This window comes from Calonectris borealis, chromosome 13 (genome assembly GCF_964195595.1).
Source record: "Calonectris borealis chromosome 13, bCalBor7.hap1.2, whole genome shotgun sequence".
Taxonomy (NCBI): Eukaryota; Metazoa; Chordata; class Aves; order Procellariiformes; family Procellariidae; genus Calonectris; species Calonectris borealis.
In genome coordinates, this window is record NC_134324.1 from 23,176,999 (window position 1) to 23,204,684 (window position 27,686).

General features: G+C 54.1%; 1 protein-coding gene across 2 annotated transcripts; it reads left to right on the forward strand.

Annotated features, from left to right (window-relative positions):
• Window positions 1-973: 973 nt before the first annotated feature.
• Window positions 974-27,622, forward strand: LOC142087849 (Krueppel-like factor 5). Of its 2 annotated transcripts, XM_075162558.1 has the most exons (5): window positions 974-1,952; window positions 16,633-16,680; window positions 19,741-20,644; window positions 24,024-24,083; window positions 27,444-27,622. In XM_075162558.1, the coding sequence occupies exons 1-5, from the start codon at window positions 1,788-1,790 to the stop codon at window positions 27,620-27,622; spliced, it is 1,356 nt and encodes a 451-aa protein (XP_075018659.1). In that variant the 5' UTR covers window positions 974-1,787. The 2 variants fall into 2 exon arrangements, with proteins under 2 accessions (XP_075018659.1, XP_075018660.1); XM_075162559.1 differs by lacking the exon at window positions 16,633-16,680.
• Window positions 27,623-27,686: the final 64 nt, after the last annotated feature.

The window sequence follows — 27,686 nt, forward strand, 5'->3', positions numbered from 1 at the left end:
CCTGCCGCGAGAGCTGAACTTTCCCTTGTTCAGCACGAGCGGCTCCCCGGGAGGACCTGGACGTCGGTCCAAAGTCCCACATCGATAGAAACCGTTCGTATTTGTGGTGCGTTGATGCTGCCGGAAGCCGGGGGCTGTTAAAAGCCGCTGATCCCTACCCCACGCTGCTTTCCCCGTGTTTATTGAGGGCCTCATCCTGCTCAGGGCAAAGTTTTCTCACATGTTTTATGCCAACTCTGTAGACTTGGTGCCCTTGGGGAAGGTGTTTCCCAAGTGGCATTTTGGAGCCATCACCGCCCGCTGGGATGCTCAGCCCCCCCAGCTGGTGCTTTTCGGACGCTGGCTTGGATGCGGCATGGGGGAATGCCAGCTGCGAGGCACCAAAACTCACCGGCTGTGGCTCCCGGCATGGTTTGAACCATCACGGGCCTCGACCATGCGAGGGGTGGCGCGAGGGGTGGCAGCAGCCCCGTGGGAATAGGCTTTCCCCTTCCCTGGCAGGAGCTCAGCTCCCTTCCCTTTGGACGGCGGGGGTCGAGCAGCCTTAGCCCCCACCCACTCCACCCTGTTTCTGTGGTCCCCGAGTCCCCTGAAGGTGCCCGGGATGTCCCAGGAGGGGGGTGACAGCAGCAGCCCCCCTGTGTGGGATCCTGCCCAGGAGGCACCAGAAAGTGGGGAAGGGAGGTCTCGGGGCTGATTTGGGGTGGGAGGGGGAGAGAAGACCCTGCGACCGGGCTCCTACTTAGCCTGACACGGTACAGCTCCTGGGAAGGTGCTGGGGACAGTCGGGGCTGGATGCGTCTGGAGGAGAAATGGCTTTTTTCTGCCCCCCCGCCCCCCCGCAAAAGGTGATTTTTATTCCCTTGTTGCTCTGGCTTTTTACACTCCTTTCCCCCCCCCCGCTCTCAAAAAGAGAAACCCAAACACAGTTGCTTGGTTTCTCTGTAGGAGCCGAGCTGGAAAGCACGGTGCCCTCCTATCTGCACCTTTTAAACTTTTCCTTTGTTGTTGTGTTGTTGTTTTTTTTTCCCAAGGTTTATCCCTTTTGCCCTTCACTTAATCTATTTGTTTTTGATCCTTCCCTTTTTCTCCCCTGGGAATGAGAAGTGTGAGCAAGCAGGAATCTCCTTGTCTCTAAAAATCAGTTTTTGTGCAAAATTCAACCATTCATTGGAAAACGGCATTTTCTCATTAAAAAAAAGCCATTGCTTTTAAAAACTAAAATAAACCCCTTGTTTCAGCGCAGGGGATTCCATTTGGGAGACAGTTTCTCTGCTGTGGGTTGTTTCGGCCCTTCCCCAGCCCCGGCGGGGGGTCCGGGGTTGGGGTGGCACCGGCGGGCTGAGTCCCTCCGTCCCGGCGAGAGCCGATGCTCCGTGCCGGCGCTGCCCGGGCGCCGAGGCAGAGCATGGCTGACGGCGAGGCTCCCGGCCACCCGCTCGCTCCCGGCAGCCTTTTATCTGCCGGTGGCCCGGTGGAGCTGCCGGCGGGGCTATCGGCGGGAGCCTGATTGGCTCGGCACGGCCTCGCCGCCGCTTCCAGGTTGGCGTTCCTCCTCCCGCAGCCCAGGTAAAGCCTTCCTGCGACCCGGCTCCTGGCCTCCCAGGATTAGCAACTCGCTCCGGCTCGCCTCTGCCTTCAGGTTTTTTTTTTTTCACTTTCCCCTCCCCTTCCTTTTTTTTTTCCTCACCCCCCCCCTTTTTCTTTTTTTTTCCTTTTTTTTAATATTATTTTTAAATAAGATTTGTTTTCCCCCCGGGGGAGCGGGCGCGAGGGGCGTGGGAGGAATGAGCAGCGGGCTGGTGCTGCGCACCCCGTTCCCCGAGGACCCCTCGGCGTTTACGCCGCTGAAACCCGTCACCATGTCGGGGGAACCCGGCGAAGACACCCCCGTCTTTGAGGACATCAAACCCCCCGTCCGGCCCCTGGAAAACCCGCCCGACCTGGCGCAGGTAAGGCGGAGGCCGGCGGTTTGCCGTGGGGCAGCGGGAAGGGGCCAGCTTCGCCCGCTCAGGTGCACGGAGGCTGCTAATGCCTCCTGCAAAGGCAAGCGTGGATTTTGACTTAATTCTGCTTTGTTTTTCCGCTCTTTGCTAAAACACCTCCGTCGCTTTGTACGCTTGTGCTTCCCCCTCCGCCGGATTTTCTCTTGGGCGTGTTTGGTTTCATTTTTTTTTTTTTTTTTTCCTTCTCCTGCCTTTCTTCGAAACGCCCCGTCGCCCGTTTTGGAGGAGAGCCTGGGTTTTGCTTGCTCCCCGCAGCCGGGGCTCGGTCCCTCTCCCCCGGCGCCGGCAGGTGAGGGGGTGCCGAGGGGCTCTGCGCCGCCGCCGGCTCGCTGGGAAAGACGTGGGCGATGGGATGGCTGTGTCTGTGCGTGACGGGGGGAAAATGGGAGGTTATTCTCTATTTTATTGTATTATATTCATTTTTTCTGCCGCCACGGTGGGGAAGGAATGCTCCTTGAAATTCCCCGTTGGCGTCCCCCCCGCGTGCGCTGGAGATAAAGACCCGGATAAGCGGCTTCGGGGCTTTGCTGCACGCCCACCCCTCTTGCACGCCCACCCCTCTTGCACACCCACCCCTGTCCTGGGCCATGGCAGAAGCATGTTCAAGCCCTGCTGTCCATCCCAGGCAAAGGGACAAGGCCCCTCGCCGGTGTTTTGGGTGACGGACCCCTCGTCCCACCCTGAAGAGCCTTCAGCCGCTCTTCCTGGTGGGAAAGGGGGTGAGCCGGGCCTGCCCCCACCCCACTGCCGCTGCTTCGGCCCCTTTTCCCCCCGAGGAATGGGGCGAGCTAGGGCGCGGGGTGCTCGTCACCGCCAGCGGGTAATGATTAACCCCGCACCCCGTGTCCCCAGCGCCATTTTGATCGGGGCGGGAGGGCGGCTCCAGCCCCTCGCTCCACGGCCGCCCCGCAGGGACCCCCTTGGCCCGGCCGCCGTTCCTCTGGGGACCCCCGGGAGGGCGTCCCCATGGTGGGTGGCTACAGTTCGGCATGGGGCAGGGGTTGGGGCTGTGTCTCCGCTGCCCGATTCCCCCCTCCCAGCGGCGCTGATGCCAGTTTTGGGGCTCCGTCCTTCAGAGGGAGGTGGCGAGATGAAGGCAGCGTCTCCATTGCCGTATTTCTTAGGACACCCTGACGATCTGACATCCACAGCGGCCACGAGCGCTGGTCGTGGATGTGGGGGTCAAAACAGGGGGGGAGAGGGCCACGCAGCACCCCCCTCCTCCCCCTGCGGTGGTCCCGGCTCGGCGCCTCTCCCCATAACCCCGGGCTGTCGGAGCCCCTGCCCCTCCGCGCCGGCTTGGGGTGGGTTATCTGGAGTCGGAGGGTCGGGTGGTGGCTCTTCAGAAAGGTGTGGGTTATCTCTGGGGCCCGTCCCCGGTGCGAAAGGGCGACAGCTCCCTGTTTGCTCTGGGGGGAGGCCGAGGTTTGCTTTCTCTCCCCCTTCGTAACCCCGGCTGCTGGGTGGGATGAGGCGGCGGGGCTGGTGCTCGCCCCACACCTCGGCCGTGGCCGTGCGGGGTGGACGGGCAGCGGTGCCGCCTGGCTTTGGCTTGTGGGGGACACGGGGATGCAGAGCCCACCCGTGGTTGGAGACACCTTCATCCCACGACACCATCCTTGCTGCCCTTCAAAGGAAAGAGGGGTTTCTCACCCCAGTTTGGTCCCTGGGACAATGCCACCCCACCGCCGGTTTGCTCCGGGGTAGAGGCAGCCAAGGGTGGGCCTTGGGGGTGGCCGATCGGAGGTGTCATCCCTTTGCCATAAGACCATCCTGCGTCCCTTTAGGGACAATGGGGTCCTGGGGAAGGAGGCTGGAAAGCTGCAGAGCTGAGCACCGGTTCACCCGTGCTCCGTGCATCACCCGCTCAGCCCCCAACAGCCACGTCGGGACTTCTTTGCAAACCCACCCAGGGTGAAGCGTTATGGGTGGCAAAACCCTGACAGCCCAGGGCTGGACCCCACACCTCCCGGGGAGGAGTTTTCCGTGTGTTGGCCCCCTTTCTCCTAACGAATGCCAGAGGCTGTGGTCGTTGTAGAAGAGATACTGAAGAAGCTGCCGTAGCTGGAGGGTGGAAAAACTGGATGGCTGCACGTCTGGGAAACCCTTTGCTCCGGGAGGGTGTTTATCAAAGCAGTTTGACAAGACTTATGGAAAAGGCTGTGACCTGTCAGAGCTCCAGCACCGGCTATTGCCCGCGGGGCTGCTCCAGCTCTCCCGGCTTCTGTCTCGCTGATCTCCAGCAAAGAAAGGAGCAAACTTGCAGCTAATCTCTTTATCTGGCTGGTTGCAGAGTGCCCCCCCCTCCACAAATCGCGTTTCAAACAAGAGTGGAAGGTGGGAGCTATTGGCCGTCGAAAATTTTATTCGATCTGAGTCAGGTGGAAATAGATCCTTTGTGGAGTTTACGATTAGTTTTTCCCTTTTCTCTGCCTTTCCAGCCGCCCTGCCCCAAATTAAAAAACAAACAGAAGGATAAAAGAGGAGAGAAAAGGGCTTGTGAGAGAAAAGCACTTTTCCCTTCTGATTTGAGTCAGATCGGCCAGAAACAGAATTTTCTCCTTTAAATCTCAAGAGGCCGATGCTAAAAGGAAGGTAAAAAATAATAATAAATGAAACCAAAAGCAAGGCTTGTCCAGGGGAGCATTTCAGAAGAGGAGGAGACGTTCGCTTTGCGTGGCTGTCAGGTACCCCCCGATGAGCAGGGGGCCTGGGGGAGCACCGGGGCTCATCTGCTCCCACCTTGCTGCCCTTTGCTCTCCAGGTCTGATGAAGCCAAAGCAGCTCCCGGGCACCTTGTTGTTACCTGGGACTGGGGAACCCATTGGGATCGTCTGCCGCTTGTCACATGGGTGACTGTGTCCCTCTGGGCTGGGCTTGACCTCACGGTAGATGAGCCACCCCACTGCCAAGCCCTCTAAGCCACCCCATCCCTCTTGAGCCTCCTGGAGCCACCTGTGGCTTCATGCCATGGTCTCCCTCGGGTGTAAGTGTGGTCCTTGGTGGTGCAAGCCCAATCCCTGCTCTCTTGTGAGAGCTGTCCCTGGGCAGACAGCTGTGGTGGTGGAAAGTGAGATGGTGAGAACAGACCCAGGTTTCCACGATCCTGGAGATGTTTCTAGAAGGAAAGTTGCCAGCATGGTCGGGAAGGAGATGGCACTTACCCTGCTCCCTTGCTCAACACGTGCAGGACAGGAGCTGGCTCCTAATGGGCTTTCCTGCAGTTGTGAAGAGCATGAGGTGCTGGTGAGGTGGAAGGGGTGGCCCGCGCTCATCTCCATTGGGTTGGGTTTGCTATAATTAAGGGATGGGGAGAATGGGGGCTATCGGGGGTGTCAGCCCTGCCATCGCCTGTCCTCGAGGATTTGGGGAAGGCAGTGCCTGTCTCAATGGGTCGTACCGGCCATGAATTCAGAGCTGCTGTCTGATGTTGGAGGGTCACTTGGGTTTGCAGCTGTGTTGATTGAGGTCAGGACTTGGTGAAGAAGCTGCTGGGAAGAAAGATGGATAAAACCCACAGCCTGTCCCCTGGTTTAACCCCTTGCCTACCTGTATCAGGAGCCCCAAAGGCGGTTGTGTTGAGGCCAGTGAGCACCCAGTGGGGACAGAGGCTGTCATGGGTGACGAGGAAGATCCTGGTGAGTGTGGCTGGGCATAGTCCCAAGCCAGCTCGTCCTTCATTACCTCCCTTTCCTTGGGTGGGCGATGCTGCTGCAAGCTGAGAAACGGCAGCAAAGAGCTGCCCTTGTGTCCTCTAAGCCCCATTCTACCCCACAGGCAGCTTCTCACCCCTCTGCTTGGCGCACCTCCCTTCTGCCCTGCCCGAGGGCTGGGCGGGGGGCTCGCGTAGGGAGAAAACAGCTCCAGCATCCGGGAGGTGCTTGAACAGATTAGATGGTATCAGGATGGTGCTGTTCCCTGGCGCTTCAGATCCTCGGTACCGCGAACGGCATTTCCCAGACCCTTTCAACGGAGTGGACGTAGGTGCCGTGGTGTTCCTCTGACTTTATTCTGGCAGGGATTTTGCTTCTGGTGTCACAGGAGAAGCTGGGCCAAGCATTTTTAGGTGTGCTCCAGCTTTCTGGACAATGCAGGAGCTCTTCCAATCCTGCTCTGTCCCTGCAGGGCTCTGTGTGCTATGTCCTGCATGTCATGGGTCTGAGCCCCTTTGGCCACATCCTTGCCATGAATGTGGCTGCGCTGGGGTGATGACTAGATGGTGGCTCACTCTTGGACCAGGGTGATGACTAGATGCTGGCCCTCTCTTGGACAAGGGATGGGCTTTCCTGCTCCCCAGTGGCCCAGCATCTTGCACAGCCCAGTGGGAACCAGGGTGATGGGTCTTGCTCATACAGATGTGGTTTGCATCGGGGCTGGAAAGGAGTCCTGCTCCACTTTATTTATTACCAGAGATGCAGAAGTCGACAGCACAGCTGTCAAGGAGCAATTCATTTCCTTGGGCTGTCAGGAGTTGCATGCAATGAATGAATTCAGCTTTTCTGCAGGGAAAGGGGAGATGGTAGCTTTGGAGTTTTGCTCTGGACCTGTAATGAGATGTTGACTGCTTGTTGTGGCTAGGGGTAGCTGAGCCCAGGCAACTTTCTGCAGTTTAATGTCACTTCTTGGGTGCTCAGAAGGGACTGAAAATATTGTGTCCCCTCCTAGGGTCCTCCTTGTGCCCAGCACACTCAGGAGAAGAAGGTCATGCTGCTGAATGTGGCCCCAGGTATGGGGACACCACAGACACGAGCTCAACAGGGCAGTGCCTTTTTCAAAGCTGTGTCCATGTTTGAGGAGAGGCTTTGACCTTGCGGTGTTGCAATGTGAAGGTATTCCCCTGCCTATCTCTGCCGGATCGTGACGGTGGAAGGGGACTGCGCAGGCTTCACACCCCCACAAGCCGGGATTCACAACACTGGCAGGAGCCGGGTGCTGCCTTCAGTCCTCACCCATCCTTTCCTCCACCAGCTGAGCAAGGAGCTGAGCTCAGGCCTCTGCCAGGGCCCCACATTTACAACTGCGAGCAGGCGAGGAAATGGAGCAGACTGGCGTGATCTGCCATGATTCAGAGGCTCAGTCCCTTCTTCCTCTTTCTGAGCTGCTCGGTCCATGTAATGTGCTTTTGTGGGCAGTGTGAAGTCGTGGTTCTTCACTCCCTCTTGGGTGGCCGGGATGTTCTGCCCTCTGGGATCCTCCTGGCTTTGCAGAAGGGTTCAAAAATGTCCACACATTCTGCAAAGTGTGCAAAACGCTGTGCAAAATTCATTTTCAAAGGGTGCCAGCAGCCTGTGCAGGCTCAAGGGGTGTGCAGAAACAGACTGGTGATACAGAGATGTCAAGTTAAAGGCTGGGCAAGGAGGAACGGGGTCACTTGGTCCCTCTCAGCACAAGTCAAGATGGTGGTGGGCAGCTGGTGCGGCTGAGCCCTGCGTGGCCTCTGGCTAGAGGGATCTCAGGAAGGAGGGATCCTTTCAGGCTGTTTTGCTTTGGGATCGGTTGAAGCCTGATGCTTTCAGGACCAGCCCGCAGATCTGCAAGTCTGAAGGGCTTTCTGTCTGGTAGGTGTCTGCAGGGCCACGGGAAATTAAGCTGGAGTCCCCAGAAGGGATGAATTTGCCCCTCTGCTCTTGCAGGAAGACCCTCAGGAACAGTCCCCAGGCAGGACGCCTGCCTGCCGCAGCCCTGCGTCAGGGTGGTGGTGGTGGGCTCGTTGCAGATCCCATCCTGTTGTGGGAGTCAGCGGGGAGCTTGCCACTGCTCAGCAGGCTTTGGACAAAACCGGTGTTACCGGTGAGTCAAAGACCGGGAAATTTGGGGGATCTCAGCCACCGTGTTTGTTATTTTATTTTTCTTAATCCCCCAAACCCACAGAGTTCCCCGTGTGTGTGCGGGTGTGCACGCAAGCGCTGCTGGAAGCAGACAAGGTGTAGGATGAAACGGCTTGGCCGAACTCTGAGCTCGCTGGAGCACAATGGCTTTGTCCGGGTGGTACAAAGGCTGATTGTTCTGCCTGGGGGAAGTTTGGCTCGGCAAGGTGGGGAGCGAGAGAAAGGGACAGCGCCGAGAAAGAAAAAGATTACAGGTGTGCTGTTCCTTTTCCTCCTGCGCAGCCCTCGCTGGAACCTGTTTTCCACTTGCCGACCTGGGAGAGGTTGCAAATTAGCTAGAAAAGCATGTTGTTGGGTTGGTTTTTTTTTTTTTTGAACACTGAAAAGGCAGGTATTTAAGGGAGGAAATGAGCAGGGGACTCCGACTCCATAATAAATGCAACGGATTTCCCTTTATCGCTCTTCCTGAACGGTCTGTGGGAAGCAAACACAGTCATCTGAAATTACTCACGAAGGTCTACGGTAGTGCATTTCTGGCCGGTGCATCATCAACTGTGAATTTTCCCCTCTCAAACCTGTTTGGTCAGCTACCTACGCTATTTTGTTCTCGTTCCCTGGTCCAGTGAGTTCTTTTATCTAACCCATCCACTGCAAATAATCACACTTACGACCGTCTTGTTAGCTGAGCCCCTTGATTAGAATATTTGCTTTTCTTGTGCTCCATTGGTGAATTACATGAGTCACAGGGTACTGTTGGTGTTTGGGGATTGGATAACTAATGTTTACAATTCAGATGTTCTCAGAACTTGAGCTAGCATGAAAACTCTCAAAAAACCCCCATGGGCTGTTTACCACATCAAAGAGGTTCAGCCCCTTCCAAGCTCAGATTGAAACTCAAACAAAGAATCTTTCATTAAGTTCAGAAATGCTTGGAGTATTCTTTGAAAATTATTATTTTTTAATTTTTTTTTAATGTGATGGGGACCTTCAAGTTTCCACCAAGGACAGGATTTGCAAGTATTAAAATGCATTTAATGACCTTGCTCTTTGTAGTATTTCCAGTACAAGCAGGAGAAGAGAATGGCAAGAAATTGGTCCCAGGATAGCTGGTCCGAAAACACAGGTACTTATCACTTGCAGGAGAAATGAATATTACCCATCCGTTATCACGTCTATCACGTCTAAGGCAATTTGTTTCAAGAATCTGAACCCATCCTGGGGAGGGCAGAGATATGTGGGTACCTACTCACCAGCCAATCCAGGCCACCATCTTAACGCCGCCTATACAACATTATCATTTTCCATTTTGCTGCTCCTCAAGGACAGTTTAGGGAGCTGATCCTGGGGTGGCTGAATATATTCAAATGAAAATCCTTCTCGCAATGAATAGAAGATTTGAGGGTGTTCTCTAAAATGTGGAAATGACCCAAGTTTTTTAAATTGAATGGAAAATTGGGGCATCTCCCCTTCCCAACTGATCACTTGAAATAGTGTCATTTTAGAACATAACGTTTCATTCTGAGCAACTTTCAATATTTGTTTTTTTTGTGGTTCTGCGACGTGCTTTTGGGAGAACTCGAAATCATTAGCTGGGCCGACTGTTTGACATTACCTCTGGGACACGATGAGTGTCACAGCCCTCGCGTTTCCCAGGGGCTGGCAAACTCCAGGCTCCAAAATGCTCCGGCTGGAGCTTCTCCAGGGCTTGGCGCCTTCTCCACGGGAACCGTCAGTTCCACGGGAACTGTTCCTATTATCGGCCTGTGCCATAATCAGTCTCCCTTAATTAAGAGCAATTGGCAATTCATTTCTACACAGGGAAAAGGTGGAAAGAGACGGTTTAAGCTGAAGGGAATGGATCTTGAGGAAACTCTTTGAGGCTTTCTGCTCTCAGGCTAACAGAAGGACCCTTCTAGCAGCACAGATGCTAGGAAAGACATCGGGTAGCATGCATGGCAGAAGGGGCTGCAGCAGGCGGACCTGCTCCAACCTCCCCCTCGGTCCCTGATTCTGGCAGTATCTTCTTGGCCTTGTACTCTGCTAGATGCTGTGCAAGCTTGGAAAAAAGAAGTTGGCCCAAAGACCTACTTGTTCAAACACAATGTTTTCACCTGCCTTAGGGTTTGTTTTGTTTTGTTTTTGCTAACTGGTTTGGTGAGGAAGTTGAGGGCCACAAGGACGGTGGGATTTGCTGTCCGCACGTGAAACCTGACCTTGCTTTTCCCAGACGTGCATGAGGTATCGGGTCTGCCTTGCACGTTGTACTGGGAAGAACAGACTTTTTGGCCTGTTTTATCGCTTGCTGAATGCCAGGAGGACTTCACAAGCCCCAGCAAGCAGCGGATGACTCACTCCGCCTTTGTCAGACCCTGCCCTGGGAATGTGCTTCTTTTCTTCTGATCGGAGGAGGCGAGGTGATGAGTATGAGCTCTTAGATGGTTTGAGTGAGGCAGAATGAATCCCATCCATAATCCAGCTGGGGAAGCTCCCTATGAGCTCTGACAGCCTCTCCCATGTCGTGCTCGGTTCAGGACCCACGGCACAGATGTGTAACCAGAGGGGAGCTGGAAGGCTCAAGGACAAGCCCAGTGTCCTATGGCCGTGCAATAACTAGAAACAGGTGGATAAATTTGTCCAGGTCATCCTGGGCAATGGTGACATCTGAGAGCCTCCATCTTCTCAGATTCAGGGGAGAGGGTGTGCTGGAGCAGAGGCTGCAACTGAGAAGGAGAAATGGAGCTGCAGGTGGGCCTGCTTCTAGTTGATGGTACCAGCAGGGGCTGCATGGCTGTCCAAATTCAACTTTTGATTGTATGCATGCATAAACTGGGGGAACGCTTGAGTTCCTGCATGTTTTGGCTAGGGCTGAAGTAGCTCCAAGCCTCCTGATCTTCCAGGAGTTGAAATAAGACTAGATCGTTTCATCTTTCCAGAAGAACCATCCAAATGGCTGTACCAGCTCACACCTAAAGTCCACCCAGCTCAGCCTCCTGTCTCCAACAGTGGGTGCCCACTTAGCTTGATGGAAAACCTCCAGTTGGCTTTGATGGGCTTGACCCCAGCCTTTGCTGAGCAAGAGCAGCTCAGAAAGAGAAAGCTGTGTACGAAGGCACGACTCCCTTAAGTCCTCATGTCCTCCCCTCCCACATTTTAAGAGAGCTGCCCTCCTGCTGGGGCAGAGTGGGGAGCAATGGGCGAGGAGAGAGGGCTCTCCCTGTTTCCCTGCCTGCCTTCAAGCTCCAGCCAGTGCTGAGGTTGTGTGTGGTAGGTCTGCAAAAGATGAAACCACTGTGGAGATACTGTAATGTCAACCTGGGACCATCCACCCCAGTCTAGACCTGCCTAAGGCCAGATGTTCAGTAAGGCCTAGAGGTGGTGCATCTGGGCCAGAGCTTTCTCCAAGCTCAGTGTCTCCAAGGTCTGCCCTGCTAGTTATTTTTCAGTCCATTTATGGTTTATTTTTTGAAAGGTTTCTGCTTGCTCTCTTAAAGCCCGCTGGAGCCTGGCTGCTCCAAACTGCTCCTCTTCCAGGTACTTGACCTTGGAGTTGGATGAGGGTGTTTTTCCTGGTTTCTTTGGCCTTTGGGATTGCTGACTGTAGTGGCATGATTTCTGTGATAAATAACCAAAGCAGATTGCCTTTGAGTGAGTCTTTATCAGTTGTCGAAGGAAAGGAATAGCAAACAGTCAGCAAGTCTGCTGGAAATGTTGCTGCCTGCTGGCTCAGCCAGAGGCCGGCCAACCTCCCAGCTGCCCACATCTTCCTTGATGATGACCCTTGGCCTCAGGGAAATTCCTTGTTTCTGAGAGGTGATAATTACCTTGGGTAGCTCAAACACAAGGGCAGAAAAGGGTACCAGAATAACCCTCCAGGGCAGTGTGGCTCAGCTCCTGGGCCATCCACGAGCTCCTGGCAGAAACCTGGAGAAAGGGTTTATCTTTGTGGCCTTGTCCTGCTCCAGGAGCTGCTCTTGCAAGTGGAAAGGTGTGAAAGCTTCAAGATGGAAAGCTGGTGGGATAGATCGCCTCTGGCAGTCTTCTCCATGGACTCCAGAGAGAGCTTGCACAGAGACTTCAGCTTAGATGCTTGCTTTCCAGGTAGCCAAAGGTAGTGAAGATGCATCTTGCTCCACTGCATGTAATGCAGACACAGCTGAATGCTTCGAGGGCAGCACGAGTGTCTTGGAGTTGCTCCTAACCTCTTTAAGATAGAGCAAGCAGAGGAGTCCACCCAGGGCCTTCTGCAGCCCAGCACCCACCTAGGTAAGCACAGAGTTTGGCTCTGTTGCCTGCAATGGTGCTTTCTTATTTACAGCAGCTAAACATTTGGCCCTGTGTGTACTTGGAAGGACGAGACCCGGGGGTTTCTTTGCTAATCCCCTTTTGCAGAGAGTTCCAGAAGACTGGAGGAACAAACAGAAAATAACGTCGATCGAGGTCAATATCAAAACCAAATGATCAGAGAAACAAATATTTACTCAGGTCAATATTTAACTAGGAGACAATAAATGCTGATATTGAACCAAATCTGTATATAAATATGGTCTATTTATAACGTGTCCCTTTAAAGGGGTACTGCCAGGTGCTTGCCATGGGTTTTGATTGATGATTATCCTCCCCATTGTTTGCTGATTCCCTCGGAGGCTGGAGTTTCATGCAGGTGCATGTATGAGAAAGAGGCTGTACTGCGTAATCCTGGGGCCCGGACAACAGGCGCAACCGTTGTCCCCCGCATGCCTGTGCTCGGGGAGGGCCCCTCTCCCCGAGGAGGGGTCCCCTTTGCACCTGCAGCGGGTGCCGTGCCGTTCCCCCATCCCTTGAACCCCCATGTCACAGGGTTGTGCCGCTGGCTGACCTGCACGGGCGAAGCTGCCGTTTTGCTTGCACCGCTCTCCCGAAAGCTCTTTGCAGCAGTGAGCAGCACAGCATTGGGGCTGGGGCTGGCTGTGAGCAAGAGCCTGAGACCCAGCTGGGAAGGGGGGAAGCGGGCTTGATGCCTCCCAGCATTGCAGAGCAGGCTGGGGGGGCTGCGGCCAGGCAGGGGCTAGCGCCGGGCTCGCAGCTGCCAAGTACTGAAGAAACTCCCCTCCCCGAGCCCTTTCCCCCCCAGCCGCTCCCTCTGCCAACTTTACAAGCTCATTGCCTGTTTAGCAAACATTGATTTCTCTCCTTGTTCTCTGCTGCTGCCAGTGTGGTGACAACACCTGATGTTTCTATGGCAGTTTGTTATTTATCAACTTCAGATTAGAAAGCGTTTAATCATGGGAAAGACACATCCCGCCTCCTGCCTCGACAGCCTGCAGTGCCTAGCGCTCTTCTAACGATGCTCGTGGTTAATCGCTGGCAAAATGGCATGATTGGCTCAAGCGCCGTTTTTTTCTGCGTTCTCCCAAGAAATGTTCGTCTCGGACTCCGCGTGTATCGATCGATGTCCTGATAACACCTCACCCTGCCTTTGATGATATCTGAAAGAGGGATAGAGGTCTCCAAGGCAGGAGGTTCCTGCAGGATTTATGAAAATTGGCAGATGGTGGAGGGGGAAGACTCATGTCAGCGCCTATTAGCCACAGGAGAATCCACTCTGGAGGAAGCTGGGGGAAGCAGGGCTTCATTGCCTGCTTTTTTCATCAAGAAACTGGCTTGCAGGGCTGTTTTTTTGATGATTTCACAGTGCTGGGTGCTTCACAACATACAGCTCTTTCAAAGGCTGCTGAGGTTATCTTGCCCTCCAGGGAATTTCGGTCACCAGGTCCCGGGTTCGGACGTGCCAGTGCTGAGTGTAACATGGTCCTGCTGGTCCAGTGACACAAACTGGTGTCCGATGGCCTCGTCTGGAGTGGACAGAGTGCTCGTTCTAACCCCTTTCCTTTTCCTGCTTGGTTTTTTTTTTGCTTTCTTTTCTCTGGCAGGTTGAAAAGACCCTCTTCAATGGTCAGAAATAGGTGCTATGACTTTGAGGGGAAAATACCACAGGAGTTCAGTGCTTTTATTGTATGAAAGTCTATTCTTATTGGCTTTCCCTTCCTGGCCAAACCAAAGATCCCAGTTTGAACATCTCTAAACTCACCGAAATTTTGTTGATGTCTGCTTTGCTTGTATTTCCCCTTTGCTCACTTTTTGCCTGAGCTAGTCACCTATGACTCCTATGACGGCTGCTGGAGCGCTTGTCGATGTGGTTGGTGGAGTCTGGGGCATGCCCGCCTCCAGACCTTGTATCTCATCCTCGTCTCCAGTGATTGCAATGAAGGCATTGCTAGTGACTATAGGGGAAACTGGGCCACTGAACCCACTAAAGACCTAGTGGTTCTTCAGCTAGAAGGCCCTGGAGGCTTTCTCCATCAGGTCACGGTGGGTTGCTCTCTTGGGTATTGAGATGAACTGAGCTCCCTGGCTATGTGATAAGTCCCATCCTTCTCAAAAAGGCAAGAAAATGGTTAATTCCCCGCCTGTGGCTGGCAGACAGGGAGGAAGGGATGGGCTGATGATCGTTCCAGGTCATTGCTATCTCATGTGAGCTCACCGCAGCAGTATCCTCAGCTGCCCTCTCCGGAGCCACCCCAGGCAGGGCTGCAGCCTGCCACCAGGACCCACTTGGGCTGGCGGAGGAGTCTGCAGAGACCCAGCAGCTATGGGGTTTTCTCCTGGTGGGGCCCACTTTGCCCTCAATTGCTTCTTTTGTATTTGTGCTGCTTACCATGGCAGGTCTGGAATGCAGACGGCTGGCAGAGCAGAGGGTTTTCTTGGTCTCCTGGGGTGGTTGACCCCAAAATGAGGGATCCAGCAGCTGGACCACCACTTGCAGGCTCAAGCATTACCTGCGAAGGAGCTTGGCTGAAGTATGCAGAACCCACAGAAGGCAGATGAATATTGTTTTGGGATTTGGCGATAACTCTTCCCCTTAACTTGGTACTGGAAGACTGTGGCTTATTTTGGGCACTGACTTGGAGAAAGGGTCTGGGTCTGTGTGAGAGGTGTGAGAAGAGCCCTCAGCCCTCTGTGGAAAGCTGGGGGGAATCGAGGCAGGAACAGAGAGGCGTGCAGGACATTTGCAAGCACGCCGTAGTGCATACAGGGAATGATAAAGGAGATTTGAGTCCTGGCAAGGACTTAAGGTGGAAACCTCGGAGATTGCTAAGCACAGGAATGGGCTAGCTGAAGGCAAACTGCAGAAGGCGTCCCTGGGGACCCTGCTGCTAGGGGTGGCTGGGGTACCTGCTCCTGTGCCCGAGGAGGTAGGATTCCCCCAAGTCCTCTGTTTGTAGGAGCCTGGCAGTAGTGTGATGCTGAGAGCTTCACCTCGGGGGGGCTGAATCCAGCTTGCGGTGCTGCCACACTTCTGCCAGAAAGCACGGTCCAGCCGAGCACTGGTGGCATGGCTGAAGCTCTTCCTGGGGAAAGCTTTTCGTATCCTTGCTCTTGCAGATGCCGCAGCACAGGGAGCTTGTTAGATGTTGGGCAGAGGAGAGGAGTTGTGCCTGAGGCCCTGGGCATGCAGCTGAGCATGATGTCTCCTGGCTATGGCAGCACCTCGTGGTCGGTGCCCATTCCAGGGAGGGGATGTCGGGGCTTGGCACAGCCCCAGCCCCAGGCCTGCACCGAAAAAACCTCATGCATGGCTTGAGTGAGTGCGTGGTGCGGGCTCAACCCTTGATGCCTGCACCGGTGGTTTCCAGCCTGTTCGCAGGGCACAGCATGAACGTTTCTGCCTACCCTAAGGTAGCGTTTGTAGATGGGAACCCATGGGAACTGGGAGAACTTACTGGTTTGACTGGGCTGGAAATCTCTGAAGGTCTTTTCTCCATGCCCCAAATCCTCCTCTGGAAAGCTCTACTTCTCAGCTGTCTTCTCTTTCCCCGTGAGAAGCCCAGAGTTCACCAAACCTTGCAGCCAGGCCGAGCTGCTGCCAGATTCACCAAGAGGCCGTCCTCCTTGGGCAGGCTCCAGACGCCGCGGCAGATCCCGCTCTGCCTCTCGGCGAGGATTAAAACATAAAAACAGAGACTGGCCGTGCGAGCTGGGAACCGAGTCCCTGCTCATCCTCGCAGCGGGCTGCTCTGTCCCTCCTCCCACCCTCCCCCGGGACCGCTGATGTTAAACAGGAAAGAAAGACCAGGAAAAAAGAAAAAATCCCTGTTAATGAACAGAGAGAAGGTGATGTCGAGGCACAGCCGGCTCCGCTCCCACCTCCGGGCAGGAGGAAAATGGAGGTCATCCCTGCGCAGGCTGAGCCCTTGCCTGCTCTTCCTGCGGCCTCCGAACCCCCGTCCCTGTTTCTGCAGGCGAAGCCTGCGTTTGGGAGCCTGGGGGAGGTGGGCGGCGTCCCCTCGCGCCATGGCCCCGGGCCGGGGGGCCGAGGGGGTCCCCCCACCAGGCCGGGGCAGCCAGGGCATATGCCCGGGGCAAACATGGCTGCCGCCCAGCCCTGCCCACAGCGGGGCTGGCCACGCCCACAAAGGGGCATCGCTCCACCCACTTCAGGGTTGGCTCCACCCCCCTCACTGCTAGTCCTCCTAGCCTGCAGGGGGCGACGCAGAGGCAGGGTGTGCTGCCTGCCAACCGACGGCAGGCAACCGTCGTCCGCCTCCATGTCCGGGGGGTCCGGGCGGGAGGAGGCGCGAGATGGCGGCGGGGACCTGCCCGCGGACAGGGTGGGCAGCTAGAGGCCCTGGGGGCTGTGAGGGGCCGGGGAGAGGGGGCGGTGAGGCCCTCCATGGCCGGGGGTGGTTGGGGAGGCCTGCGGAGGGTGGCTGGGCCCCGTGGGAGGTCGCCTCACTAACCCAGCCCTGTCTGCCCCACAGCTGCACCCCATGAGGATGGAACAGCGGATGCCGCCGCTCATTCTCGAGGTGACGCGCTTTCCTCATTCCTCCCTCTGCATGCTTCTGACCCCGTTGGTGAGAGGTACCGCTAAAGCCCCTAAGAGATTGAGCTGGGACCCCACCCACCCAGCCCCAGTGCAGACCACCCAGATCCACTGGCGAGGACATGGCGGCACCTCCGCTCCCTCCTTCTGCCCCCGCCGCCAGCCGGGGTGCGTTCCTCCTGCTCGTGGTGTCTCTATCTGTGCAAGCCACCCGGGCGCCTGGGTAGCTACCTCCTTCGTGGCTTCTGTGTCTCCATTAACTGGATCCCCACCGCCTGTGAAAGGAGCCAGACAGAGACACCGGCACTCAGGACACTTGAGTTGGATCCCACCCAGGCATGTCAGCACTTAGTCATCCCAGTTGTGCTGATGGTGGGCTGAGGAGTTGGTTTTGGACAGAGCATCAGCTGGGAGGCGCTTAGGGAAATGGTCTGGTGTTGGGTGTCAGCACCGAGCAGGAGCAGTGCCGGAGCAGGCGAGGGTTGCTAGGTGTTTCTGGGCCACAAACAAGCAAAGTGCCCCTTTCTCCCTCTTTGAAGGATGCTGGGGCCCTTGGGGTCGTGTGGGACCTGTGACACAATCGGCAGCAGATTCTGGCCCTCACCATCCCGGTCCTGCACACACCAGTGGGGCTGCAGCTACGGACAGGGCTGGTATCCTCTCCTGTCTGGTGAAAGCCCATTGCTTTTGCTCTGCTGACCAGCTGCCCCTTAACACCCCCTTTCCCCAGGACCCTGGGGCTGCTCAGGATCAGAACTGGATTTATCAGGCTTTAACAGGATGACAGGAAGAAGACTGCTCTGCAGGTCGGGGTGGTTATGAGAGAAAAGGAGTCTGGGAGACACCGAACAGGGGGGCAGGCAGCGGACAGGGGGACTCTGGCTGAGAATGCAGGTTTTGGATCTGAAATTAGGGCCCTCCATGCCTTTCTACATTTAATATACCTGCCTGGTCACCTGCCGTATAAGGACCCACTGGAGCTGTGGGAGGGAGACCTTCCCTTGGGAACTGAAGGTGAGAAAGTTAAATGCCAGAGATAAGGGAAGTGTAGAAGTAAAAGGCATCCAACACCTTCCCCCTGCCCCCACTCCTGGCAAGTGGGTCATTTCATTGCTCAGGTATGTACGGCATTCGGAGCCTCTGGTACTACCTAGAGCAAGCTGACTCCCAAGGGTAACAGTAATACGCCAGTGTGGGTGCACAGGGCAGGAGCACGCGGGGTTCAGCTCCTAAGCTTTGGCGTGGTTCTCCCTCGGGCAGGAACCCAAGCTGGACACTGCAGGAGGGAGCGGAGAGGAAATCAGGGTTTTGGACCAGTCAGCAAGGACTGAGTTGAGGGTCTCCAATCCTCTTCCCTGCCTCCCGCTGACGCCTTAGCTTTAGGGTATGCCTGAACAAGGGTTTCCTCTCTGGAGCATGGCAGGGGGGTGTTGCTGGAGGCAGCGCTGCCTTGAGCAGAGGCAGTTAGGTAAGGATGTGACACAAAGTGAGCTTGTAGTGCCAACACGTAGCTTCCTTTAATGAGGGCAGGGACTTTTCAGGGCCTGCACGTTCAATGAGGACAGCTAGGATTTACAGCATGGTGTGTACACACACCAGTGCAGCGAGCACAGCGTAGAAAACACAGTCCCAGTGCAGTGTGCTCGCTTCCAGTGCAGCGTAGCACTTCCAAGTCCAGCTGCTCTGAGCTTCCAACCGTGTTGAAGAGGGTGTATTTGTGGCACGTACCTGTATTTGGGTGGAAGCCAGCTTACCCATGCGTTGCCAGTATGGCTTGCAGAGGTGCAAAGGCTCTTTGAATTGGCTGGAAGCACAGGTGATATGTTTTGCCGGAAAGGGCGAGGAAATCTCTTGGGTCCCGTCCAGCTTTGTTAAGAGCAATGAAGTTGCAGCAGGGATGACTTTGGCCCATTGCACTCCAGTGACATAGTTCAGAGCTGTAAAACCCTCGGCTCAAGCGTGCAGGGTGTGGGGCGAGATCAGCTTGCTCTCCTGAAGTGCGCTGTAGGCTCTGCCAGGGAAACCTGGTGGTTTTGCCAGCTCCTCTACATATGAATGAGTCTACGAGGGCTTTGCAATGAGCTTGACACATGGATAACCACATAATTAAAGGCTGTAGCTTTACAGAAGAGCATTAGCGCTGGTATCTTTAACCACAAAGAGCAGAACTTGAGTCATCGAATGCCAGGGGATGAATTTCCTAGCGGATTGCTCCATCAGGTTGCTGAATTATTGGGCCTGGATCCAGTGGGATGCCGCATCAGACATGAACCGGGAGGGGAATAAACCTGGCAAGTGGTGATTGTCTGAGCTAGAGGTCCTATGAGCTTGGAGGACCCAAACTTGTAAAAACAGCTCTACAAAACTAGAACTAAACCAAAGGTTAGGTGAGGGCTGAGTCACTTTACCAAGACAAGACAGTAATAGTATGCCTGGCAGTTTCCATTTTAGGCTCACGGTCCACTGAACTAGTGGCAACATCACTTAGATTTCTAGGGCTATAGCCCAAATTATTCTCAATTAATTAAAGATATTGTCCTAGAATATTCTCAGTTAATTAAAGATATTGTCCTAGAATAACATGCAATACATCTCAGGCTGTTGAGTTTGAAGGAAACCAGAGTCAGCATGTCTAAGGTGAGCTGCAGATCCAACATGCCCAAAGCGTAAGGCTGACTGGAGCAGAGTTTCTGATTTCATCCCCATTTCTAGTGTTTGTGTGACCAAAGCTTTGTATCTAAAGCTTGCCTCTTCTTTATCAGGCTGTATTTCTCTCATAACTGCATCCTCTGCCTAGCTTACCCTTTGTTATCAGTGCAGATAGGTAGGAGGAAAGTGGGACAGAGGACAGTGATTCACTCCTGGGGAGTCTGGGGCTGAGTCAGAAACTGAAGCTAAATCACTGCAGCCTGTGACTCCTGGGCCGTTCTTGCTGCTCTCTTGATTTTCTGCTAGCTTAAGTACTTGTTGAACGCTGGACTCCCACCACCGGTGTGTCAAGGTCACTCTTCACAGGTTCCCTTGTCTGTATTTTTTGCCGTAGGCACGGTCCGAAATGGATAAGTACCTTTCAAACGAGGTGCCACCCATCCCAATGATACCAGACAAGAAGTACCGCCGGGAGAGTGCCTCAGTGGTGGATGAGTTCTTCTCCACAGAGAAGCCCACTTCTACGCCGTACAGCGTGAACATCAATGTGATTCTGCCAGACACGACGCACCTGCGCACTGGACTTTACCGGCCACCCAAACCCATGACGCCATTCCCACAGATCAAAACAGAGCCTGGCACCAGCTTCGCCCAGCCCTGCTCTTCTGCCTCTGGCTCCACACAGACCCTGCCCGACTTCACCAGTGTCTTCAGCATGCCCCAGTCAGTGGCAGTGAACAACATCTTCATCAAGCAGGAGATGCCCTCTGAGATCCCCTTATCCACCAATCCACAGCAATCCCAGCTTTACCAGATGCCTCTTGGCAACGGAAGCCCTGACATTACCACTCTGACATCCTCCTCCAACAGCACCACAGCCATCAACAGCCTCAGTGGTGTCACCATGTCCACAGGTAACACCATGTCCAGTGTGGTCCACAGACCGGTCCAGCCAGGAGCGCCAGTTAAGCAGTACCCACATGTCTCCCAGGGACAGGGAAACTTCAACATCTCAGGGCAGTTCTATGCTGTTCCAGGGGTGAACCTGCCCCCGTCACCCCCCAACTCACAGCCTGGCAGCCCAGAAAATCAACCTGAGCTCATCAACACCATCTCTCCCCCACCATCCTATGAAGCCACTTTTGGACTGAAGTTGGTCCAGTCATCCCAGGTCCCCCCAGTCCCCAATGGCCTTGGGACCCTCTCCCAAGGGCACATTGTCATGCAGCCCCCCAAATACAACAGACGCAACAACCCTGAGCTGGAGAAAAGGAGAATCCATCACTGCGATTACCCAGGTATGCTCACAGGCTTGGCTTTGGCGGGGGGTCTCTTCTTGACACACTGCGGCTGGGGGCTGCCATGGGCCTCTGCAGGAGTTAAATCTGAAATCACTTTGTCTGAGTGCATGATGACAGACATCATCACTCCAAGAAGGATATTGAGGTGCTGGAGCGTGTCCAGAGAAGGACAGCGAAGCTGGTGAAGGGCCTGGAGCACAAGTCTGATGAGGAGTGGCTGAGGGAACGGGGGTTGTTTAGCCTGGAGAAGAGGAGGCTGAGGGGAGACCTCATCGCGCTCTACAACTACCTGAAAGGAGGTTGTCGCGAGGTGGGGGTCGGTCTCTTCTCCCAAGTAACAAGCGATGGGACAAGAGGAAATGGCCTCAAGTTGCGCCAGGGGAGGTTTAGATTGGACATTGGGAAAAATTTCTTCACTGAAAGGGTGGTCAAGCATTGGAACAGGCTGCCCGGGGAAGCAGTTGAGTCACCATCCTTGGAGGTATTTATGAGACGTGTAGATGTGGCACCTGGGGACATGGTTTAGTGGTAGACTTGGCAGTGCTGGGTTAACGGTTGGACTCGGTGATCTTAACCGAGTCTTTTCCAGCCTGAATGATTCTACGATTCTATGATTCTATGAAGGGAGCTATGGAGTGGGGTGGAGAACCTCAGAGAAGTGGGGAGCAGAAGGGGTCCCTCCCACCACCGAGGGAGTAGAAGAGGTCGATCCTGCCTGTGCTAGCTGATGTCTTTTTTCTCCCCTTCCCTTTCCCTCCACTCTGGCAAAAGCAAGCCTGACTCTGAGAGGCAGAGAGCTCCTGCAAAGCACAGGGGTGCTCCTGGAAATCTGCTGCCTCAGCTGCCCGTTCCGCTCTGGTCTTGCCCAACCCCGAGCAGCCGCATGCTCTCCACAGGTGAAGCCATGCTGGCTTTCTCACTGACCTTTCCTTTCCCACTCTCCCATAGCGGGCGGCAAACCATCGAGTAATTTCCATAAGCAGCCTTTACGGTCTCTCTCTCTGTAGCCCTGATTCCCTTCTTCCAAAGAGGCAATGAGCTGAATATCTCTGCGTCATATCCTTCAGTGGCTTCATGTACTGCATCAGGATGGTGTGGAAAGGCATTTCAGGGTAATGACCAGCCCAGAGCTGAAGCTGTTCCCCGTGTGTCACCTCATTGCAGGAGCATGTCCATCTAAAGACCTGTAGTGCCTTGGCAGGAGGAGGTTTGCAGGGTTTCCTGCACTGTGCACAGAGAGCTTGTGGGACCCTCAGCTGCAAACTCTCATTCATGCCGTGCGGGAGAGAAGCAGTCGTGTCCCTAGCGAGAAACCCCAGTGACACCAGCGTGAGGGCTTGAAAATCACCAGTCCTTGTGCAGGGACACACACCTCCCACTTCCTGGGCCGAGCCCCAGCCATCGAGCTGGTGGGGATTAGCAAACAGTTTTCCCATGGGGGTGTGTGGACTGGGGAAAGTCATTTCCTAACTGCCTCCTGCAAGATTTATGTGCTCTTTCCGTGGCACAAGAGTGGCTGTAGTAGGTCAGCCCAGAGGCCTGTCTAGCCCAGATCCTGTCTCCAGCAGTAACCCCAGGAAGTACCTAAGAATAGGACATGTTTAGAGAGATCTTTCTGTGTTTACACCGTCCCACCCTCTGGCGACCTGCAGATTAGGGACTTTCTGAGCCAGAAGCTGCACCCATGTTCTTGTGGTTAACAGCTTGTCCTGAATTTTTTACCTTCTGCTGGTCACGGTGGGAGACAGATTAAGGGTGTAAGTGGACCACTGCTCTGAGACAGACCCCTCCGCTCTTGTCAGAACTGGTCAGAGCAAGAGTCTCATCCTGCAGGATGCATTACCAAGGCAAAGCTCGCCTGTTTTCGGCAGGATTTTGGCCTGCATAGGAAGGCAGGAACACGTCTGTGGTGCAAAAAAAAAAGCCAGACAACCTGCGCGGAATAAACACTGGGTGGCTTGATAGCGTGTACGTGCAGAGATAGCGGAGGGCTGCTTCTAATCCTTCACACTGAGGTTCAGCTGGAGGTGAAACCAGTCAGGACGGACGGCAGGGGCAGCAAGTCTTACTGACGTGGTCTGCGTGAGGAAGTGACAGGAGGCATGCCGAATTCACGCCGGTAACTGGATGAACAGGGGAGACCTGTTTGCAAAGCCCCGATGCAAGTTTCCAGGTGGTGGCCCCAGCACTTCTTCCTCTGCGTGCTCATGGGGAAATGAAGCTCAGCCATGCTCTGCTCTGGCTTCTCTGTGCTGCTCCCTCTGGGTTTGGAACCTGCTCTGGGTGCTCGGCTGGCTTTGTTTCCATGCCCAGAAGGGAGGCAGTCCTTGGTCCCATGAATACTCATCTCTCTCCTGAGTGTGAGGGACCTCCGAGGCTTCAGAGCATCAGAAACAAAATTGAACTGGGTCACCAACCCTTATCCCTCCTTCCGCAGGGAGGGGAAAGGCAGCTAGCTGCTCCCGCACCACCTGAGCAGGACAGGGCGGAGAGCTGGTCTCGTGCAAGAGGCTTCTTTAGGTTGTGTTCTTTAGGCTTTAGGCTGGAACCAAAAATATAACTATGTTGCTTATGCAGGTCATAAAAATTCAAATTCATATTTTAATATACTTGTCAAAACACAATGAAGCAGGGCCATAAAGGCATCAGGAGAAGCTTTTCTAAACTTTATCCAACTGAAATGAGGAACTAGCAATGATTCATTTTGAGACGCCTGTTGTTGAAACATTTGCCAAAGTCACAGTGCTTCTGTTAAGAGCCTTTCTTTGATTAAACCTGTTGTTGCTGATCTTCTGAAAAAAACTTCCCACTGGCTTTATTCTGGATCCTGAAAGCTGAGCTGTGGCTCCACAGGGTACCTGGCGTTTCCTGCTTCCTGGAACATTTTCACCACATCTGCTGGGGCTGGGACTATTACAAAATACATCTCCCCTCCAGCCTTGCAGTAGTGATATCGGTTTCGTCTGGAATCCAGAAAGACAAACGGCAGCACAAAGCCAGCAGCTAACGGTGGTGAAATTAATGTTTTCATCCTGCCTGGAAGACCTGGTTGAAGAAGCGGGGATTCTAATTCCCAGCACAATGCTGGGATTCTAATTCCCTCCCGCCCCTAATTCCTAGCACAATGCCCACGGGTGTCAGGATTGTGTGGCAAAAGATGGAGTGTTGTAAAGGTCTGTCTGTGTTGGAGAACAAATGCTCTTTAGTTACTGCTGAAACAAAACGGGTATAGCCAGGCTTATTTGCATACTGTTACCCAGAGTGCTTTTCAGGCCCGCTCTGTCCCTAACCTCAAATATAAATGTTCTGGGTTTGTGTGAGCAAGGAAAGTTGTGTCCTTTCCAACAGGAAAGTTGTGTCTTTTCTGTTTTTGCAGGTTGCTCAAAAGTTTATACCAAGAGCTCGCACCTGAAGGCACATCAGAGGACTCACACAGGTAAGAGCACCACATCATCAGGAAACTGCCAGCCTACACTTCTTATGCTGTGCCTGTTAATGGCGGCGATAATGTAGCTGAGTTGATTACCTTAATCTAGGGTGGTTATCGGGGTAAGGAGCACCGTTAAGTCTGCCGATGTTAACGTTAAAAATAGTCCAATGGTTACATTGGTTTATAGTGACTGTGCACAGCTGTGTGCTCTTGTTTGCCTTCTGGAGGGATGGTCTAGAATTTAGGAAAACTCTTGGAGGCTCTCGAGTCGATGGGTTGGGAGGAGGTGCCCCGAAAACCTCTGTCACTCTGAGCTCTTCCTTTGAGACCTCCCAAATCCTAGCCGGGTCTGATCCTGCTTAGCCTACAGAAAGATTGCATAAAGGCATGTGGTGCATATATATGACCTCTGAGGAGACAAGGGCTGTCTCTTTTGTGTCAAGCACACCCATGGTTCCCAAGGAGAGGAAGGAACCCCTCGTATCTCCTTAGCGGCTGCCAGTGGTGTAACACTGGAGCTGCTGAATACGCGTACAGAAGGGCTCCGAATACGCGTACAGAAGGGCTGTGCCCTCATTCCCGAGGGCAAAAAGGTGCCGTGGGCTGCCCTTGCTGGTTTAAACAGGGTCACTAGCACAGAGGAGCTCCCACCTCTCCCACCGCAGCCAGCTTCCCCGGGGTAAACCTAGCTCGGTGGCACTTGTGCATTCAAGCACAGGTCTTCTCATTAAGGCATTTATTATACCTGAAACTTTATCAGATCCCCAGGTAGTCCAGGAACCATCAGTGCCCTCATAAATCTCTTTTATAGAAGGGCTGATCTTTACTGAAAGCAATTAAGCTGGCCCAGAGTTCACTTTTCTTTTTTATTAACAACGAACAAAACCCATCCTGAGGCTGGGAATCAGTTCTTGCACTTGGCTCTGTTCCGTTTTCGTCTTATCAGTCCTTCGAACAAGCCAGCAAAGAATTTTTCTTTGTGCATGAGGTACAATATTTTTTTGGCAGGGCCTGGGTAGGAGCGGGTTGCAGAACAACACGGAAGGGGTGGAAGGAAGGAACAGGAAAGACATTGTCCCGGCTCTGAGAGCTGGGTGGTGATAAGCATTTGTCACAACAGCAATCTGTATTCGGGGCTACGCTAGGGCTCTCGCTTTAAAGTTAAATATCTCTTTTTCCCTTCTGTTCGGAGCACGGGTCTTAGCTCTGTGCCCAGAGACGCAACCCATCTGAGACATGCACCGTCCTTACAAGTCACAATATAAAGATGTATCCAGGCAAACTTGGGTGGTTTTTGAACCCAATAAAATGCAGTCATTTTTCCAGGTTTCCCAGTAACTGGGCTGGAAATCCAAGCGCGTTTGCCTCCTTCCACTTCACTTGCTGTAAGAGGGAAGGGCAGAGAGGCAAAGGAGGATGTGACCTGAGTAGCCAAGAAAACTGGTGGTGTTGTGGGGCAGTAAAAAGAAGGGAATCCAAAACAGAGAGCCATACGCAGGCAGGCTCAGGGTGTCTGCGTCCAATTTTTGAAGCCTCACGTTTTGCTTTTGAGGCCTCAGCCTCGCTGAGCACAACACTGGAGTTGCAACGGCAGGGCCTGTCCCAACTCCTACCAGCTAAGTACGCTTGGTGCCGCCTCAGCTCCATCACTTGAAGGGTTAATAACGCCCTTTCCCTCGATTCCTTGCCTGATGGCAGCTGGGCTGAGAAGTACATGATCTCTAAGATCTTTTCTTGTGGTTTGCCCGTTGCTATGGGCTGGGCTGTATTCATCTCCTGGAGACACCATTCATTTCCTGGGTGCCATTGTGAGATTAAATATATAACCCGGTGGCTGCTCACCCGCCTCCCGGGGGCTGGGAATGCCAGTTTGGGTCCTTTGTTTGAGCTTGCCCTGCCGTGCTGTCCTGGGAGATGGAGCCAGCTCGTGGGACAATGGAAAGCATTTTGTTTCTTTCCTGGAGATCAACCTGTTATTGTTTGAAACTAAAAGGCCTTGGTAGGGTTGACCCAGCCAGGTGACCTGGCTGGGACAATGTCTGTGGCTGCACCGTGCAAATCCCGCCTTTGTCTTAGCGTGCTAACGCAAACCCCGAGATCCCCGGCGTGCCGTAAAACATCCACTGTGCCGCTTGTAAATTGACTTTAAGTTCTCTATTTACCTGTGCCATAAAAAATACTGCTCTCTCCTCCCCATGGTGGGGGCTTTTTGAGGTGCAGGGTGTAGTCTTGGTGCTGTCTCCTCCAGGTTCACGTGTCTGTGCTTTCATATTTTGTCCAGTGCGTGCAAGACGCTGTAGATCTTGCTGTGGCTGAATGTTTTCTGTTTCCCGGCCAAATCCACTGCCTGCCTAGCACACGGGCTGCGGGGAGGAACGGCCGTTCACTGGGAAACATGTCAGAGCACGACACACATGCCTGTGCATGCATGCTGCATGTGTACGTGCATTCATGCCGCGATGGTGTGCTCAGCAATTGGCCGATGAAACGGTAAATATTTGAGGTCGGGAAAGTCAGCACATTCCCTGAACTCTGCCTGCTTGTTCAGGCTGTTAAGAGCGAGGGCTAATATTTGAGAGCACCACACCCATGCGCGGAGAGGGCTGCAGCCAGGGTTCAGCTCTACAACCTGGGCACGCAGGGAGTTGGAAGCGGACACGGGCTTTTCCAGCCCAGTTCCCAGCTGGCTGAGAGGTGGCACAGTTTAATTGATTTCAGTTTGGGAATAGGTGTGTATGGGTGGGAGGGGGGGGAGGGCAGAGGCATTACGTCACCCAAACGCTTTGAAGAAAACACAATGTTTTGTGTACAGAGAGCTGCTGCAGGGCTGAACTTTGAGGCAGAGAGCGTTAGGTGGTGGTTTCAAAGGTGCGAGGCTTTGAGGAAAATTTATATGGCATAACCCCCTTCTTCCTCCTGATGCCCCCCACACCTGTATGAGCAGCAACACCTTCCATAGCAATTTTTGGCTTTTTAGTTAAAAAAAAAAAAAAAAGAACTCAGAAAATTTTTAGCCAGAAATGCTCCAAAATCCAACAGGAACTTGAACAGCACTAGAAACCAAGCCTAGAAAGCAAAGCTGGGGGAGCACACGGCCATGCCCTGGTTACTGCAGCTCAACAATTTATGGTCCCTTGGTGGCTATGGGCTGCGTACGGCAACTGAACCCTGGCAGTGTAAAGCATCAGCGTGGGCACGAGCCCTGTTCTGCAGCGGGGTAGCCCTGGGTGCCCTCCAGGCCCTCCCAAGGAGAGGACGGGCATCTCTGTGAGGACGGGGTGAGTGTTTGGGAGGCTGGGCAGATGCGTGTCCGCGTAGGCTCTTGCGTGGTGGGGCTGTGCCGTGACCTGTGGTTCTTCCCCGCAGGTGAGAAGCCCTATAAATGCACATGGGAAGGCTGCGACTGGCGCTTTGCCCGCTCCGACGAGCTGACCCGGCACTACCGGAAGCACACGGGCGCCAAGCCCTTCAAGTGCCTAGTCTGCGGCCGGTGCTTCTCCCGCTCCGACCATCTGGCTCTCCACATGAAGCGGCACCAGAACTAGGAGCCGCCTACGTTCGCCACTTCTCCAAGAGCAGCTGAAACTCTTTTCTTTTCCGAGGGGCCTC

Coding starts and splice junctions, on each gene's coding strand:
- LOC142087849 (XM_075162558.1), top strand. CDS start 1,788: ATGAGCAGCGGGCTGGTGCTGCGCACCCCGTTCCCCGAGGACCCCTCG. Junction 16,681..19,740: donor TGCCGCCGCTCATTCTCGAG/GTGACGCGCTTT, acceptor TTTTTGCCGTAG/GCACGGTCCGAAATGGATAA. Junction 20,645..24,023: donor CCATCACTGCGATTACCCAG/GTATGCTCACAG, acceptor CTGTTTTTGCAG/GTTGCTCAAAAGTTTATACC.